This window comes from Microcaecilia unicolor, chromosome 5 (assembly GCF_901765095.1).
Source record: "Microcaecilia unicolor chromosome 5, aMicUni1.1, whole genome shotgun sequence".
NCBI classification, from domain to species: domain Eukaryota; kingdom Metazoa; phylum Chordata; class Amphibia; order Gymnophiona; family Siphonopidae; genus Microcaecilia; species Microcaecilia unicolor.
Window position 1 is genome coordinate 301,732,324 of NC_044035.1, and position 20,366 is coordinate 301,752,689.

General features: G+C 43.8%; 1 protein-coding gene across 1 annotated transcript in view; it reads right to left on the minus strand.

The window, feature by feature from the left end:
- The window catches only part of RBL2 (RB transcriptional corepressor like 2), a 201,350-nt gene that overhangs the window by 112,826 nt on the left and 68,158 nt on the right, over window positions 1-20,366 (minus strand). Inside the window, 4 exon segments of the mRNA XM_030204318.1 lie at window positions 999-1,185; window positions 13,328-13,392; window positions 13,507-13,667; window positions 14,664-14,792. Coding sequence (XP_030060178.1) covers window positions 999-1,185; window positions 13,328-13,392; window positions 13,507-13,667; window positions 14,664-14,792 — 542 coding nt within the window.

Genomic DNA, 20,366 nt, shown 5'->3' on the forward strand with positions numbered 1-20,366 from the left:
AATTTCATTCAAATTGTGTTTTCTTACTTTAATGCACAAAGATTCTGGATGTCACAAATGTATGCTGCCTTCATTTCAGAGCAAACAACTAGAGTACACACTTTAGTGGGATGTGCCACTATTTAAAGCTATTAAAATGAATGAAGGCCTCGTAGCAATTCAGAGAGATCTTTCAGACATTTGTATAGCTGTTTAATCAGCATGGACACCCTTAACAGAAATAACACTCCAACAGGGTACTATACAATTTTTATTATTCCAGGAGTCACTTTGGCAGCAAACAGGGCCCCCATGCCCTATTAATTTCTGTCTTTTTTTTTTATCCTTCATATGTGAAAGCTACATGCTGTCATGCTATTATGTAATACCTTATTTATTTAGGGGCCCTTTTACTAAGGTGTTCTAACAGATTTAGTGCACACTAAATGATAAGACATCCTTAGGAATATAATGGGTGCCTTATTTAACGTACGCTAATCATTAATACACCTTAGTAAAAGGACCCCTTAGTTATTACCTGTATTATCTTAGTTATTTTACCCATATTAAATCCACCTTTATGAAGAGGGAAAGAGGGTGAGATTTTATATACTGCCTCACTGTCCTTACAATCAAAGCAGTTTATATTTTATACACAGGTACTTTTGTACCTACGGTAATGGAAGTGACTTATCCAGAGTCACAAGGAGCTGCAGTGGGACTCAAACCTAGTTCCCCTGGTTCTCAGGCCACTGCATTAACCATTAGGCTACTCTTCTTAATTTATGTGAGGTAAAAAAAAATGTTCTAACAAGAGACACGAAGGACAAAGCCCTTAAATCACCACCTGCCCTGCTGTAGACACTGGTGAGGCAATACAAGAGAAGTTTGCATTAGGTTTTCTACAGTACAGAGTCGATGAAGGACTTCTGTTTCGATATGGCTTCTTTCACAAGTGCCACATACTTCACATACACTGCAGAGGATTTGCAAGCCCAGAGCCCAACTTTTGTACTCACTCTGTCATAGTGCTGCTGCAGACTGTATCTCACTTGTACTCTTTCAGCTGTGTCCATTGCTGAAACATTGCTTAAGCACTTTGTAAGAGTTCCAATCTCCTCATCTGCATCATCCCCAAGAAATATTCTTTCATCTAAATTTCCAACCGATAAGATATACTCCTCGTAGGCCTTGTTGATAGCTTTGCTATAAAAACAGAAACAAAAATTTTAAGTAAACACCTCCCTCTGTAGAACAAATTATAAACTTCTACAAAAGATTAAGTCATTGCTTCCATGTCTTTTTTTTTTTTAGCTACAGACTATCTGGTATTTGTTTCATTTTTTAAGGAAGAAACTTATTAAACTCCAAATCTTAGATTCACTACCTTTAAGATACAACATGAGAAACCCCCCCCCCCCAAAAAAAAATAAAAAAAAAACATATAAAGTTGTACTATCATTGGTTTTAAAAAAATGAATTCATGCTAATTATCTTAATATCTTCCCACTAATTGTTTTAATGTTCCCTATGGATATCATGGCTTAAAATCACTAGCTTGCACGCCTTTGTGTTTCAAACCACTCAAAGGCTGAGCACCTTTGTTGCTGATACTCTGAAAACTCCACAGACCACATTACTGTCTTTAACCTGTATATAATGAGATTTTATTTAAAACCCTTTAACTGACTTTTTTTTTTTTTAAACAAAAAGTGTTTCACAAAGTGATTTGTTTCAAACTACTTAAGCAATACTCTTGGAGTTTTTTTCCTAAACACTTGTATATAATTTAATGTAAATAAGCTTGCAATTTTAGTAATCATTTTTATTGAGCCTTTATAATTCAGTCTGTACATCAAATTTAAACAAAAACCAGTGAAGCACCAGTACATTACCAAATATTTTCATATCCAAAGCAGATTCACCTCCTGTCCCAAATCTCTCCCTCTTTACCCCATCCTTTGGTCAAGACCACAGTGAGGTTAGCTTTTGTTTATGGCATCCAGACTTTATGCTAAGCAACACCTTGATGACACTTCATTCTCAGTTGACATCGAGGTAGCTGACATTGACTCTGAGGCACTTCAAAGCCCTGGCACCAACAAAACTCCAAACGGCAGAGTATGGGTCATGAAGATTTGCTGTATGACACTTTGCGTCAATGCCATCAAAGCTGAAGCATCGTGTTCAGCTAAGTATCAAGTGAACCTCTTTTTGATCTTCCTGTCTAGTGCCTCCTCAAAGACTGCTGATGCCAATGTCCAAATATACGAAGCTACATTCTCCTGAATCACTTGCAGAGTACATATGATCTGGTCCCAAGTACTAGGAGGCTGTTGTACCCTTATCGACATTAAGGACGAGTGGTCCTCCATCTAGGGGCACTTAAAGATATGGCAAATGCCAGTATCTCATAACTCTCAACAGTGTGCACCAACAGGGACCAATGTTAACGCCTCTCAGCCTCTGCTTGATGCACATCATCAGTAGCCTTTGATGTCAATGAAAAAACACTTGTAATAACCTCCTCCTTCGGGAGACTTACCAGTTAACGTCCAATCCTCATGGCGATTCACAACTTTGAAAAAGGAGGGTAAAAACCACTATTAAAAATACTACTAATAAAACAAAAAAAAAATTGTGGAATCATTATCAAGACAGATCACACCTTGATTTTGATGCAGCAATGCTGATGACACTGGATCAAAACTTGAAAGAACTGAAGATAAGTCTCCCTCTGCTTTTCATGGCTACATAGCCCTCTGTTGTTTCAAGGCACAGATTACAACTAGAGGATTCGTGAATAGTCCCCAAGCAGGGCCGTGCCGATGCGTAAGCGAGGTAAGCGCCGCAGGGGGGCGCCGCCGCGGTGCTTACCCTCGCCCCGCCGAGGACTTTAAATCTTTTGGCACCAGAGAGGGGGGGTGCCGCCGCTCCCGCTGCTCTTCATCCTGGCACCCCCCCTCCCGCACCAGCCCTTTAAATTTATTTGCCGAGCGAGCGCAGCACCTCGTTTGCAAGTAAAAGAAGCGGATCCGATCATCTCATTGGGCCTTCCCTCACTGTCCCGCCCTCCTCTGACGCAACTTCCTATTTCCTCTAGGGCGGGACAGTGAAGGAAGGCCCAATGAGATGATCGGATTCGCTTCTTTTACTTGCACACGAGGTGCTGCGCTCGCTATCTCGTCGGCAATTTCTTTTTAAAGACGGGTGGCAGGGAGAAGACGAAGCAGGGTGAGGGTGGGGGACAGATGGGGTGACCGTGAAGGTGGGGGAGGACTCGGATAGCAGAAGGGACTGGGTGGGAGACAGATGGGGTGAGGGGGACTCGGATGGGCAGAAGGGACTGGGTGGGAGACAGATGGGGTGAGGGGGACTCGGATGGGCAGAAGGGACTGGGTGGGAGACAGATGGGGTGAGGGTGGGGGGCACTTGGATAGCAGAAGGGACTGGGTGGGAGCCAGATGGGGTGAGGGGGACTCGGATGGGCAGAAGGGACTGGGTGGGAGACAGATGGGGTGAGGGTGGGGGGCACTTGGATAGCAGAAGGGACTGGGTGGGAGACAGATGGGGTGAGGGGGACTCGGATGGGCAGAAGGGACTGGGTGGGGGAGAAGGGGCATGGAGCTGGAACTGGGGTCTGAAAAGTGAGCAGGAGGGAGAATGGGGTCATGCCTGGGGCAGGGGTGGATGGGAGAATCAATGGATCTGGAACTAGGGGCAGGTGGGAACTGGGAGCCGAAAAGAGGGGGCAGTGAGAGAGGGGGGATAGATCCTGGATGGAATGGGGAGTGAGAGGGAGGGCAGACCCTGAATGGATGGGAGGGCAGAGAGGCATGGATGTGAGGGCAGGGCCCAGGGAGAGGACAAATTGCTGGAAGGGGAGGGGAGAGAGGATTGCTGGCTATGGATGGAGGAGGGAAGGGCAGAGAGGGACAAGGATGGACATGGGGGCCCAGGGAGAGGACAAATTGCTGGAAATGGAGGGGAGGGGAGAGAGGAGGATTGCTGGCTATGGATGGAGGAGGGAAGGGCAGAGAGGGACAAGAATGGACATGGATGGGAGGGCAGGACCCAGGGAGAGAGGAGAAATTGCTGGAAATGGATATAGAGCAAGAAATGAAGAAGAAAGGAGAAAAGTAAAGAAATAAATGGAAAGGAAGCCCTGGAAATGGAGTTAAGAGGACAGATAGCAGCAGAATCAGATACTGGACCAGCATGATTGAAAAAGAAAGTCACCAGACAACAAAGGTAGAAAAATTTATTTTATTTTCATTTTAGCGTTTGGAATATGTCCACTTTGAGAATTTACATCTGCTATCTTATTTTGCAATGTATAGCAATTTGTTTCTAAGAATATTGCTGACAATTCCTTTCAGTGTGGCAAGTGGTGAGCGATCACTTTCACGGGGGGGGGGGGGGGGGGGGGGGCGCCAACTGATCGTCTGCGGGGGGGCGCCAGAGACCCTAGGCACGGCCCTGTCCCCAAGCAAATATCTGCACCAGATATGGTCTTGCTGCAAAGTCTGTGCTTTTTTTTAAATGTATTTTAAAGATGCTGGGGGCTTTCTTCTGAGCTAAATTACCCAAAAAAGATAACTTATTTGTAAGTGAAATTAAAAATGACTCAATTTTAACTCATAAGAAGCAACTCCTCTAGCACCTGTTAGTTGTTAGGCATCAGTGACAAAGTTTCATTATCCTGTGGCTTGAATTTGTTCTTCATCAAGATGTTTATTAGAAACTAGTAAAACATGCTCATTTCTCACACAAATGAAACGGGCGCTAGCAAGGTTATCCTCAGAGTTCCGGCTTGGCCCCCTCCCTCCCCCCCCCCATCCGAGTTCCAGGCCCCCCTCCCTCTCGTCCGAGTTCCAGGCCCCCTCCCTCCCTCTCATCCGAGTTCCAGGCCCCCCACCCTCCATGCCCTCCTCCCTCCCTCTTCTCCGAGTTCCAGGCCCCCCTCCCCTCCGAATTCCAGGCCCCCTGCCTCTCCTCCCCTCCGAATTCCATGCCCCCCTCTCCTCCGCGTTCCAGACCCCCGCGCCTCCCTCCCTCTCTCTCTCCTCCAAGTGGCAGCCCAACCTGTATTGCCCGCCCTCTTCTCCCAATCTTCCGCCTGCCCCTTGCTTTCGTGTGTGCCAGCCTGAATTTAAAAGTTCTTACCTCGGGGTCCGCCGGCAGCAATGAAAGGCGAGCAGGCATGGCGCGTCAGCCTGCCTTCCCTTCTGTCTCAGCTCTGCCTTTGGTCCCGCCCTCATTTCCTGTTTCCAGAAGGGCAGGACCAGAGGCAGAGCTGAGACAGAAGGGAAGGCAGGCTGAAGCGCTGTGCCTGCTCGCCTTTCACTGCTGCCGCCAGACTCTGAGGTAAGAACTTTTAAACCGAGGGGATTGCACTTGAGCAAATTGCTGAACCGGAGCCACGAATCCATGCTCTCACCTGCAAGGTCCAAGACACTGGGACAAGACAAACTGTTGTAGAAGTAGTAGATGAGCCCTGGCCCAGGAAACAACCTCTACAGTAGTTGTCATTGACTCCAGAACTTGCACAAAATCCAAAACTTGAGGGCTCTGAAGGATCAGAGATGAACAAATCTGATTTTGCAGCTTGATTATCCGATAATGCAGGAGGAACACCCTGCACTGGAGAGTATCAAAATTTACTTCGAAGTACTCCAGGTTCTGAGGAGGTTGCAATTGATGACAGGTTGATCACTCACCCCAAAAACTGGAGTAGACAGACCATCCAAGAGGTGACCGAGAGATACTCTTGAAAGGAAGAGGCCCTAATCAGCCAGTCATCCGGGTACAGATGTACCCTGATCCTCTCTTTCCACAAAAATGCTGCCACTATCACCATCACCTTGAAGAAGGTCCTTAGTGCTATCACCAGAGTTAAAGGCATTGCTTTGAGCTGATAGTGCCTGCCCAAGACTGTGAATCGCAAGTAATGCTGATGAGGAAGCCACATCAGAATGTGAAATAATGCCTCCTTCAAATCCAGAGATGTTTGAAACTCTCCTGGACAGATGGCTACAACGATCAATCACAGCGTCTCCAATTCAGAAATGCTAGACTCTGAGAAATGTGTTCACCTTCTTAAGATCAAAAACTGGACAAAAGGAGCCCCCTTTCTTGGGAGCCACAAAATAAATGGAATAAAGACCTTGACTGCTCTTGTGAGATGGAATTGGCACAAATCGCCCCCCCCCCCCCCCCCCCCCCCCACCCAGGGAGAATACGTTTCGCAGAGTGTCTAGAATTGCATGCTGTTTGTGTAAGGCTTTGCATGGGGATTTCAAGAAAAAATTGTCGACATGACAGTAGAGGCCTAACTTGTAACCTTCCCTGATGACCTCTAAAATCCACTGCTCTGAAGTTATCTTGGTCCACTCCTCGTAAAAGCCGGAAAGATGCCCTCCTATGGTCAGAGGGGAGGAGTAGATTGGAACCCCATCAATGGAAATTGCAGGCAGAGATAGTGGATCGAGAAGCTTGCTGGGAACTTCTTTGATCATTCCAAAAGGATAGTTTAGGCTGGAATTTTATTTCTTGAAAAGGCCTGCAATCGTCCAGGCCTGTACCTCTTGGATTCCTTTAAGCCCAGAGCAAGGTTGAGAAGACCGAAGGCAGGCTTCAGCTTATCCACAGGTAGGTGCTGGAATTTAGAGACCCCTAAATCCTTAATCAATTTTTCTAAATTTTCCACAAAGATGCGGTAGCAAGAGGGTCCGCAATGGCAGCAGAAAGTAAAGACTGGGGATCTTTCCTGCCCTGAAGACTCCACTAGACCACCAGGGTGGCTTCAGCTATGTGCCGGGGAGTGGGGAGGTCTGGAATAGGTGAATAGGTGGGCGGGAGGGGAGGATACAGTAAAAAAAAAAAAAAAAGTAATGTGTGTGTCATTTGGAGGGGTTGGTTAAAGGGACACCCTCCTACTATTATATTCGTGCAGAGACTTTTTTTCTCCTGGTAAAGGGCCACTAAACAGATATCATGTTATGAGAATTAGGTGCTTAACATTCAGAGTTTCTATCTACCTATTTATTTACTTATTTACGGCATTTTATCCCACATTAAACATGAATTAGATTGAAACCTGTGAGCATTTAAAATCTTTTTTTTTTCCCCTGTACCTACATCAAAAGAAAAAAAGATGGCATGTGGGAACTTGTCCTTCTGCTTTGTGGAATGCAGTGGTATATTATAAAAATGCACTTGCTTTTTTATTATTATTATTATTACTAAGTCACAGAGAAAGTATTGATTAATGAGGGCAGGGTTTCCTTCGTGCAGAACTGTCCAGTGTCAGTCTAAATGTGCCAACATTGTCCAGTTCAGCACACTATTAGCAGCCAAGTTCATACAAAATTAATTATGTTCAGTGGAAAATAAATCTGTTGGCTCTGGCTGCTTGTTATGTGAATATTCAATCACTGTTTCATTATTGCTATCAAGTATTACATATTAAGGGGATTTGTTTTAATTCATTTATCCAGTCCTTATATGCACATCGTTTTGCTTTTTAAACCCCAAAGTTTCCTATGATAGCATTGTGCAAGTTTTGCTTGATTTGTCTTTATTTGAAATTTTTAAAATGTTTTAAAAACACATCGTCAACAAGGGGCGGGGCGCCCCACCAAACTGGTCTACAGAGGGCCCCACAATTGCTAAGACCAGCCCTGGATACACATGCAGAAGGCCCCTCCTCCAATCGAGGAGAACGGCATCTGAGGGCTAGCCTGATGTGATCCTAGTCTGGAACAGTATTGAGGGATGTTGCTGTTCAGATGAGTGGCAAAAAGGTCTATCAAGGGGAAGTCCCACTCTCATGGGCTGCACCCATGTTGAGTGACCACTCATGAGGCTGCATGACTCAACTCAGCTTGTCTGCCAAACAATTGTTCTTCCCTATCAGATAAGTAGTTCTGAGAACCCAACCCGTGGGAGGTAGCCCACCGTCACATTCTGACTGCTTCCTGACACAGGATACGAGCCTGTGCCTCCCTGCTTGTTGACATAATACACTGCAACCTGATTGTTTGGATGAGAACAATTTGATGTAGAAGTCGAACTCTGAAAGCCTTTAGAGCATTCCATATAGCCCTTAACTCTAGGAGGTTGATCTGGTGTTGTCTCTCCTGAGCTAGGGCTACCATATGGCTCCAGAAAAAGGAGGACGGATTATGCAAGCCGGGTTTTACTTCCATTGCTTTCAATGGAAGTAATTGAGCCAGCCGGGTTTTACTTCCATTGCTTTCAATGGAAAGCAATGGAAGTAAAACCCGGCTGTCTCAATCCGTCCTCCTTTTTCTGGAGCCATATGGTAACCCTATCCTGAGCAAACCACCAATCCTGGATGTGGAGCCCATCTACATGAGTTCCCCGGCCTAGATTGGATGCACCCAGGGTTACCATTTTGTGTCCTCTGAAAAAGAGGATACATGTCACGCCCCCTACCCTGCCCCCGCCACGCCTCATGCCCTGCCCCTGCCACGCCCCCTTCAGGTCAGGTTCCGCCCCTATCCCCCCCCCCCATCGCATAGTCCCCTCCCCCCCATCACATACTCCCCCCTCACTTACTATCTAGCCCTGGTGGTCTAGTAGCGTCTTCTCTTCGGGGCAGGAAAGAGCCCCCTCTTTCCTGCCCGGAGCGCTGCCTGCCCTTGCCTGCTGCATCCTCCTCGGTATGGCTGGGGATTCAAAATGGCCACCGAGAGTTGAAGCGGCCTCGCGAGAGTTCAACTCTCGGCGGCCATTTTGAATCCCCAGCCAGACCGAGAAGGATGATAGACAGGGGAGGCAGCGCTCCGGGCAGGAAAGAGGGGGCTCTTTCCTGCCCCGAAGACGTCACTAGACCACCAGGGAACATGGTAAGGAAGGGGAGGGGACGGGAGACCAGACCCACGGCGCCGATCGCCCGCCCACACGCCCACCGCACGCACGCGCCTGCCCGCACCCACGTTTGTCTAGAAATCCGGACAAACGTGGGCGCGGGCAAAATCCGCCGGACGCCCCGGACATGCCCTCAAAAAGAGGACATGTCCGGGGAAATCCGGACGTATGGTAACCCTAGATGCACCTGTCATCAGTGTCTTGTGGGGCAGAAAAATTCTGAAAGGTAGTCCCCCAGCCAAATTCTTGTACTCCTTCCTTTGATATACTCTTTATCAGCCAATTGTCTAGGTAGGGAAACACCTGAACTCCCAGTCTGCATAGAAACACTGACTACTGCTAAGCATTTTGTGAATACCATGTGAGTAGACTTGAGGCCAAATGGCATGACATGGTACTAGTAGTGGTGTTTCCCTACTTAAAATCTAAGATACTTCCTGTGAATAGGATACATAGTTGATCTTGTTACTGAATCATGGGAATTAGGTTACCCAGGGAAACTATCCTAAACTTTATTTTGCCAGAAATCTGTTCAGGGCTCTTAGGTCCAGGACCAGGATCTGACAGAATTCCCATTTTCTTTGTGACCAGAAGTAAATAAAATCTTCCTCTTTTTCCCTAGTGGAACGGGTTCAACTTCTTTGGCTGCAACAGGGAAGAGAGTTCCTTTTAAGTAACTCCTGGTAATGAAAGCTTAACTTTGATGCTCTAGGTGGGCCGGCCTTCCTTTGCACTCAGTCAGTGTCACCTGGAAGAGGAGGATGAGCCAGGAGTGGGCCAGGACAGTGACTTAATGGTATTGGTATTCTTCTTGATAAGGTCAGCAGCCACCTCTATTTGTCATCAAATAGGTTGTCTCCCCAGCATGGAACATCAACCAGCTTTTTCTAAACCATTAGCTGCAGCTCTGAGACATTCAGGCAGGTGAGTCTGTGCATCACAATTCTCATAGCAGAGCTCCTGGATACCACACCTGCTGCTTAGCTGCTAGTTGGTCAGAAGAGTAGCCCAATGGCCAGTACAGTGGACTATGAACCAAGGGACATGGGTTCAAATCCCAATTCAACTCTTTGATGGAACAAAAAGGGGCATTCAGGGAAGACAAGGCCATAGCGGAGAGACTGTACCAGAAATGGTTTTCAAGAGCGATGTATTTTATCATGTGTGGTTTTTTTTTGTTTCTCGTCTATTTACTAGGTGGGTAATAAATGAAAAAAAAAAATAAAATTTGGATGTATCATTGGTCTGACCCAATATGGCTATTCTTATGTAAGTTATGCAGCCTTCTCTGGTGGTACAGAGAGTCTGTGAACTCCGCCACATTGTGGGAAGCAAGCATAGAATTCTAAAAAAACCTTTCTCCCAAAAGACTCCAATGTCAGAGCCTTCCTCCCTGGAGTCACCAACAAGTGAGACTTGGAACTCTTGGCACTTTATGAGAGTGGATTTGACTTAATGGTGAGGAAGCTGGAGCTTACATAATCCAGGAGCCTTCTAGATTCTATACATGGAGTTGATGTTCTTGTTTATATGTTGTACAGAGTGAGGGATTGCCACTGCTTTATCTGTACACTCCTGAGGATTCTGTGCACAGGCACAACATCCTTTTGTGTGTGTGTGTGTGTGTGGGGGGGGGGGGGGGGGTCAAATTCTGGGACGTCCAATAATTCGCTGCTGGCGCTGACGCTCCCCCGCTGCCAGATCACTGTTCAAAATGGCTGCCGATACTTACAAGGGCGGCCTCCAAGACTTCAGCAGAAGTCTTGCGAGTCCGCCACTGGAAGTCTTGGCGGCCATTTTGAACAGCGATCTGGCAGTGGGGGAGTGTCAGCGCCAGCAGCGGGCAGGCAGGACCAGGGATCTTTCCTGCCTGCCCCAAAGAATTGGTTACACAACCTGGGTGGATGAAGGAGGGGCAGGTGAGAGAGCAGGGTCGTTGGACATGGGTGGCTGCAGGGGGGGCAGGGGGAGAGTAGGGTCGCTGGACATGGGTGGTTGCAGGGAGGCAGGGGGGAGAGGAGGGTCGTTGTTTGATGCGCAGCTCCCTGCCACTTGCTCCGCGTGTTTCCCTACTCCTCCCCCTGCCTGGGAATCAGCTGTGAGTGACGTCAGCCTGGGTGGCTGGAGGGGGGGGGGCAGGGGAGAGGAGGGTCGCTGGACATGGGTGGCTGGAGAGAGGGGGTGAGGGGGCACACACTCACTCACTGTCTCTCACATACACTCTCTCTGACACACACTCTGTATCTCTCACACACACACTCTCTCTCTCTCTCTCAAACATACACTCCGAGGAAAACCTTGCTAGCGCCCATTTCATTTCTGACAGAAACGGGCCTTTTTTACTAGTCATGCCATAAATTTGTGTTTTCCACGACCTCTAACACTTCTCCTTGATGTACGCAGACAGAGTTTACAAGAAGGAGAATTACAGTCAGGTCCCAGTTAAGGGTGTTCAGGAAGGCCGCTTTTTAAAACCACCTAGAGTTTTTTGGGACATATAGAGAAAAACAACTGAGGTGAAATCAAGCAACTCAATTTTAACAAAAAAACTTACCCAACTGTGAAGCTCAAGGCTTAGTGAGCTGTGGCAAAAGAAAGGAAACTTATAAATGTCGAAAAAAAAAACCCCAACCAACTGGGACACAAAGAAGGGAAAAGACACTGGCCCTGTGCAAGCACTTATATGACTGGACAAGGAATACTATCAATAGCTGCAAAAATCGCAAGTAAAGGGGAATTGATGCGAGCTGAGGGGAGTCCGTGAAGACTCTACCTCTCTGCTCTGTGGAAAGACTGGCTTTGTCCTGTGCAATGACAATGGGTGGGAAGAAGTGTGTATGTATGGTGGCATGCTTCTAAAGACTTTTGAAAGATAACACTGGGAAACATCTCTGCGCCAGGAATCCCCATAAGTGACATCACTCATCACTGTGAATACAGCATCCTGCTTGTCCTTGGAGAGTGCGAGCACACTCACCACCACCTATTTGTAACAACACTTACCCCTGGATTTTATATATGGGGTCCAAATTTGGGTGCCAATCCAAGATGCATATACAACTTAACTGGATAAATAGCCAATAATGAACAAAAATTGGAGGCTAACCAATTACTGACGTTAACTGGCACCAATTAGAATTTGCACATGCATCTGGCTGTGTGCTATTCAATAACACTGGGTGCCCAAATGCCATAGGGGGAGTGGCCATGGGAGGAGCACAGGTGGATCAGGCACATTCCAAAAGATTGGATGCAGTGTTACAGAATATGGGGGAAGCTTTGCCCAACTTGTGTACCAGGATTTACACCAGGTTTCAGCATGCATAAGCCCGGCGTCCACAGTTAGGTGCGGGAAAGCGCTATTCTATAAAGGACATGTGTCCTTTATAGAACAGTACTTAGCACTAATTTTTTCTGGCACCGAATTTTGAGCACCATTTATAGAATCGCCCCCTTAGTGCATAATAAAATGTTTTTCTGTGTAGTGACTGTATGGGAACAAGGCAAGAATGTCTCCAATAGTTACTGCACAGGTTTACTATTTACTGTGCAGTTATTTTTGCACTTACCACACTTTAGAAAAAGGCCCCTAAGTATATTGTTAGGGAATGTCAACCTAGAGGAACAAAATTTTTGCATAGTTGCAAATGAAGCCACATGGCAACATAGCTCAATAGAGGCCAGTTCTGACTTAACTGGAAGCCCAAAAGTTGTCAGAGTAAGCAGCCAGGCCAAATCGTCTCCACCCTTCAACAGCATACACTTCAATAACTTGTCCTGTGCCTAACACAGATTCTCTCGCTTAACTCTGCACAATGTAATCCATAACCAAGTTGTAACATATTGTATTTCCATTATTCATATCATATTGTAAGCCACACTGAGCCCGCAAAAAGGTGGGAAAATGTGGGATACAAATGCAATAAATAAATAAATAAATAAATAAATAAATAAACAAACGTATCCAATTTCAAATTAGCAACCAGTGAAAATGCATGTTTATGGATCTCAATTATAAAAATTTAATTGAAATCTTGACACAAGAAACAACTAAAACTAAACCATTTGGAAAAACAACGTATGATGTTAGCCTATGATCAGGAACCCAAAATCAACAAACAAATGCATATGCAAACTGAATTTACGTCATGCCCATAGAAGTTTTATAAGTATCCAGAAGTTAGAGTAACTATAATAAATGGCCTGTAGTGAATATTTTTCTTTTATTAAAATATTGCTTAGGGCCAATTACTAAACAGCCATTGTAGAGTTCATCAAAATAATGTGAGCCAAAACATTTCAACAGTAAGAAAAGCTAGAGACATCCCCCTCTATTGAATTGGCCAGTCCTCTGCAGAATAAGCCAGTTTGTTTAATGCAACTTATAAAACATGGCTTATTTTATTTCACTGTCTAAAAATAGCTGAAGGAAGAAATATATAGAAAAACTTACAAACTGTCTCCAAAGCTCCCTGGATCAAGAAAGCCAGTGAGATTTTCCTCCTTCCCTTTCAGAAGCTGTAACAGAAGAGAAGTAAAAACCTGATCGGCAACATACTAGCTTGCAGCCTATTAAAAATAAGTCACATTTGGCAGAAACGCATAAACAGTCTTCAAGTCTACAAGCCAAACCTTTTTGTCAAAAAGTTTTCTAATATATGGCTTCCAGAAGTGTTCTTTAATGCCCTTGGCCTCTAGGAGTAAGCCATCATGCAAACTGCAGAGCTTTTCAATGATGCAGGGTGGGTCTGAGCGTATCCTAGAATCTTTAATGTTAAAGTCTTCAGGAAGACCTGCAATTAAACATTTTAAAACGTTATAAAATTGCCACCGCCAGTTACTATCAAAATTAAGGTCCAGCCAATATCAGCATGTCTTTAATGTGTCCATCAGGAGATTCATCTGGCAGAAAATATACCAAACATTCAATATTTAATTTGCTATTTTTGAAATATCAAGTACATAGGAAATTGTTGACAGGAAAGGAAAATCAACCTGAAATGGAAAATGTACTTTACTGCATGATCTGTTTGTGTCTTGTAAGTACAGTATCATAAAACAATACTAAATTGGACTTTTACCCTTCACCTCGCCTAATGAATCTTTTTCCTCATATTCCTTACCAAACAGCAAGTCACTGTGGGAAAAGCATTGTTTAAAAAACAAAGGCTGAGATCTGAAAACCCTTAAAAATAAAAAAAAGCACTTTTTTTTTTTAATTTAAACAAAGTACATTGCTGACTCAATGGAAACTTTTCCCTGTTATAATTATTTGCACATGTCTTTCTCTGGTCATTTTTCAGCTCGTGTTATTCAATGTAAGCTAGAGAACAGTGGCTACTTTATCAGCCAACAGCCACTTAAAAAACTGCAGCTAAAAGCCTGCTTAGACAAAAACCTTTAAACATTTCTATAAATGAAACTAGAATTTTAGAAATATTAAATATATTCCTCCACAAGGCATTGGAACTCAAACCCTAGATTTTCAATGCTCTGCTGCACAACTGAGATACTGACTACAACTTTCTCCCATGCTATTTTCTTTATAAGGAATATATTTGGATCACCAGAATATCATCATACAGTTCCAGCTTATTACAATTTCCTTAGATACAACACAGACTTCCCAACCTTTGCTTGTGATAGATTTACAAACAAGGAAGGCAGTGTATGCAAACCTCTCTCAAGCATTATCCTTGTGAATATCCTGAAAACCTATATGGTATATCACAAGGACTGGGTTGAGAATCGCTGGTCTAGTGAAATAGAAGATACTTGTTCATACATACCTTTAAAATCAGGATTCAGTAGTTCTTTGTGGTTAATGCACTGAAGGGCATTTCCATACACCAAATCCAGAGCACAAAGCAAAAGATGGTAAGAGTTGACCAAGTCATCACTGATCATGGGAAAATTACCTATAAGAATTGGAAATGTATATACACAAACCAAGTGAGTTATCAATTTTGTTGTCTTATATAACATTTTAACTTTATGGTTAGTCAAAATGCTGTGTTGTGATGGCTCAAATTGAGCTTGCTCTCTTGTACTGTTATGATTTTCAGCAAATCCCCTCCTCTTTCACAATCAGAAAACATATAAGGGCCAAATCGCTAAACCTTTGCACATAACATGCATTAACTACAAACGTTAAGATGTGTAAGGTGAAAATCTCTGCTGTACCTGTTGGTGGCATTCCCTGCACTTTTGGGTGGACTGAGATGCACTTAGCCAAGTTTGCAACCTTCAAAGGCAGGGGAGATAATAGGGAATGTAGTTACCTATATATCGAGGTGTAACTGACTGAACCACATTATCTGCCCTTATCAAGCTAATGCAGATTAATGACAACCACTTTAACTGAAAGGTGCAGTACCCACTCATTCCTCGTCTCAAAATGTCATTTACTTTCTAGCTGTTTAACACAGCAATTATTATACTAACTAGGAAAAAAAGGCCCGTTTCTGACAGAAATGAAACGGGCACTAGCAAGGTTTTCCTCGGAGTGTGTGTGTTTTACAGAGTGTGTGTGAGAGTGAGTGTGTGTGCGACAGAGCGAGAGTGAATGTGTGAGTGTGTGTGACAGAGAGAGACTGTGTGCGAGAGTGTGTGTGTGTGTGTGAGAATGAGAGTGTGTGCCAGGGGCCCCCTCCCACCCAGTTCCAGGGTCGTTTCCCCCCTCCCCCAGTTTCAGGGTCCCCCCTCCCCTCCCTCCATCCCAGTTTCTGGGTCCGCCTGGCCCCCCTCCAAGTTCCAGGGTCAGCCCCCCTCCAAGTTCCAGGGACCGGCCCCCCTCCAAGTTCCAGGGTCCGCTGTCCCTCCCTCATTCCCACCCACCGTTCCAGGGTCGTTTCCCACCCCCCTCTCCCCCTCCCTTCCAGTATCTGGGTCCCCCCTCCCTCCCTCCATCCCAGTTTCTGTGTCCGTCTGGCCCCCTCCAAGTTAGTTCCAGCGTCGTTGCCCCCCCCCCATCTCCCTCCCTCCCTGTTCCAGGGTAGTTGCCCCCTCTCCTTCCCTCCCCTCCAGCCACCCACCTGCAACATGGTGAAGCTGACTCCGTGGCTGAAGTGAAGGATTTTTTTTCCTTCATGTTCGTCGCTCTGTAACCATCTCTGTTGGCCCCGCCCTCGTGCCTCTGATAGGTCCGCCACCCTCAACGTCAAAACGTGATAACGTCGAGGGCGGCAGACCTATCAGAGGTGCGAGGGCGGGGCCGAGAGAGATGGTGACAGAGCTACGAACCTAACGAACCCTTCACTTGAAGCCACGGAGTCAGCTTCAGAACGTTGAAGGTGCCTTTTATTATAGTAGAGATGGTTAATATGATGCAATCTGCGCTGTCCCGAATTAAACAACTAATACAGCATAGTCAATAGGCCCTGTCACAAAACGCCTAGTCACCCACCTGAGGTTACTCTGTGGCCACTTAGACGGTCTATTCCCAGCAAAGCTCAGGTCTGCCTGCACCTGCTGCTTGTGCTCTACATTAGCACCCTCCTCCCATCAACTGGGTCACAACTACCTCTGGGCGAGTCTCTTGCTCTCAGATTATCCCTAATGATTTCTAGGTTACTGGGGCCACACTCCAAGTGGTCCCACAGTTCCCAGAAAGCACTCAGACAACACACAAACCACCAGGATTCTTTATCAGTCCAGACAAACAGGACAAACAATTATGTTTATTCTTGAACAATGGAATAAAATAGTGCAAATAGCAAACAATAACAAGTAACTGAAATATGGATCAATTATAACACTAACTAAACATTTGCTTAAAACACAACATGCACCACCTGCTGGCCAAACTAGAGAAATACACTTCAAGATTTAATAAAGGCAATTTTATAGGCTAAAAACACACTACTCTGTCCCAGGCCCCTTACTGTATATGGCATAAACATACTGTTATTATAAGTACTAAGGGTTAGAAGGAAAAGTTTGCCTTTTTTGTGGATGACACCGAGATTTGCAATAGAGTGGACTCCCTGGAGGGAATGGACAATACAAGAAGAGGATATCTACAAAAATGAGACTAGTCAAATGTTTGGCAGTTAAAATTTAATGTAAAGAAATGCAAAGTGATGCACTTGGGGTGTAGAAATCCAAAAGAACAGTATGTGCTAGGACTGAGAGACTGACATGCACTAATCTCAAGGCGACAAAACAAGGTGGTGACTGTTGGCCGAAGAATGCTAGGCTACATAGAGAGAGGCATAACCAGTGGAAGAAAGGAGATGTTGATGCCCCTGTACAAGTCGCTGTTGAGGCCAGAGTATTTTTTCCAGTTTTGGAGAAAAACAAAAGAAAAGCAAAAAATCTTCCACAAAAAAACTGCAAGAGCAAACCATGAGGGTTGAAGCCACCAAAGCCACAAGTCCAAAGACAACAAATTCTGAGGACACTTAATTTAATGTTCCAAATTGTTTATCAATGGTGTATACAAGCAAAAACCAACACGGGACGTGTTTCAGAATGGTAGCCTTCGTCAGGGGTACTCATGAAAAAAACAACAGAAATAGACAGACATAAATGAAAAAAATGTATAAAGGAAACCAAAAATATACACAACAAGAATTATATGAACCAAAATGTGAAAATATGTATATATGTAAAAATAGTGATAATATGTATAAGTGCTCACAAAAATCCTATTTAAGCATAGTTTATACTTAAAATACGGTGAATGTGAATATGAAAACCAATACAAATGTGAACCACAGTATAAAAAGGAAGTTAAATATTAAATATAATATATAGACAGATTAAAAAAGACATATATATATATATATATATATATATATATATATATATACCCTGTTTCCCCGAAAGTAAGACATCTCCCGAAAATAAGACCTAGTAGAGGTTTTCCTGAATTGGTAGATATAAGGCCTCCCCCGAAAGTAAGACCTAGCAAATTTTTGTTTGAAAGCAGGGCCGCCGAGAGCCGGACAAGGCCGCCCCCGGGCCGCCCCCCCCCCCCACCCGAGGTCGCCGGGCCCCCCTCCACCCACCCTCCGTCGCTCCCGGAACTAACCTTAAATGCCTCCTTTCATCTTTGCAGCAAGCAGCAGCAGGGCAGACCTCTCCTTCCTTCCGTGCCCCGCCCTCATGTACGTTACATCAGGTGAGGGCGGGACACGGAAGGAAGGAGCGGCCTGCCCTGCTGCTGCGAAGGTGAAAGGAGGCGTTTAAGGTTAGTTCCGGGAGTGACGGAGGGCGGGTGGGCCAACCCCGATCCAACCCTAATGTTTCCCCGAAAAATAAGACAGCCCCTGAAAATAAGACCTAGCGCATTTTTGGAGGCAAAAATTAATATAAGACAGTGTCTTATTTTCGGGGAAACACGGTATATATGTATATATATATATACACACACACACACACACACACACATATACACACATATAAACACACACATTGAAAAGCATAAAAAACAAACACCTTTATGGAACCAATATACAGATCTGTATCTATGAGCACACGCTTCCGTTATGAAGCATGTGTGCTGTAGTGTAAAAATATGTATGTATATTAATACTAAAAGGAGACCATATAAAAAAGTATTTAAACAACTATAGACATAAATAATGTCTATTAGGCAAATCGTGCCTGCAAGGAATATCTATATGCCGCATTAAAATCTTGCATAGATCACCTAGACCAAAACATATGGGATAAAAAATGGTATCTTCCAAAAATAGTGAATAGTTACTCCAATTCTAATGCACTCCACATCACTTGAAACACAGTATTCCATTAGAAATGTAAAAAAAAAAAAAAAACCTTTCCCACAGTGTCTAGAAGACATTATGACAAACGTGACGTGTAATGCATATGTAAAACAGTGACATCATAACAAACGCATATTGAAAGAAGTGACAAAACACCTCATAAATTTGTATGGATGAGGATGTGCTGCCATCAGTCCTGCCTCTCCTAGGCAATTCATTTGTCTTGGTTGACATGCAGTACTATCCATATATGAATAAAAATTATAGATATGAAAACAAAAATAAAAACAAAGTCCTATGTATTTAAATAAATATTAATGTAAAACTGTCTCAACCTGCAACATATAAGGCAAGAAACAGTGTAAAGCAATGGAGATATAGACTCTCATAAAATAGTGTGCAAATGTAAAAGTAACAAAATTATTGATACATGCCAATACTAAAATAATAAAAGTTAAAATGATATTTAGAAAGTATACAAAAATAACAATTGAAACCAAATATGAAAATATGAACCATACTAAAAAACTCATGAAAAAGAAAAATGTCTCTCAAATATGGTCCCTGATTAGTAAAAATACCATACTACAAACAGAATTATGATAAAAACAGAACATGCATTAAAAAAACATAAAACCTTTCTAAAATTTGCATAAAAATGACAATTGCATAAATTGTTGACATGGAGGGAAAAAAGATTGACACTAGGTCATAAGGCTATATGGTCCAGGGAGCTCGAGTAGTAGTGTATACGAAAATAGCCAATGCTACCCGGGCAACAGAAGGGCTCAGAGGCCCCATAAGGTCGAAAAATGAAAATAACTGTAAGAAATGGATAATCTGAATAACTTTATACTGAAAAGAAGAATGTGAAAAAAAAAAGTCCCAAAAAAGGAAGGCACCAAAAAGGCAAAAGTTTGACACGCTGAGGAGAGATTAAAAAGTCAACCTCTCTGCTTCATGGAAAACGATAGACAGCTGGTCCCATGCTAGAGCATTCGGCAGGAATACACCCGGCACATGCACAGTGGGGGCACTGCCTCTAAGATTTAAAGTGACAGTGCACTTGGCAGTGTCTGCACCAGATTCTGTTGATGACACCACCCACATGTGAGATTATTACATTTTTTTTGTTTTGTTTTTTAAGATATGTTTTCATAACTTAGCTGGAATAACCAACACATGACAGGAATGTGTGAAATCTACTTTGGATTTTTTTTAAGTTCCAAGTTATTTCAAATTGTAAAAGATATACACAGAAATCAAACAAAATAAAACATGGAAAAGAAAATAAGATGATACCTTTTTTATTGGACATAAGGGCTTTGTAGAACCGACTCATGAAATCCAAGAATTCTAAGCAGATCCACTGAACATGGTGACAAAACTCTTAGAGTTAGTTTATTAAATTGCACTAACACAGCATTGCACTTTAGTAAATCTAGCCCTTGTTGGAATTTGTATATCCTTTATCTTAGCAACAACAGAGCAATGCCACTATGCTCTGCCTTGTTTGGAATGTGCTGTTTTTATTTTACGTGTTAGTAATTGTTTCTGGTACAAGTCATTTTTGCTTCTTCCCTATCTTTTTCTCCCTGAAGTCCACAATTAAACTTGGGCTGTCTGCTGTATATAAATTAATTAATCAGCTTTCAACGAATGCCACCTCCATTCTACACTTACTGCAATTAAAGCCTAAATTCACTGCTACTTAGTATCTGTAGTCATTTACTAACAGTTAACTTGCATTATTTGTTGCAG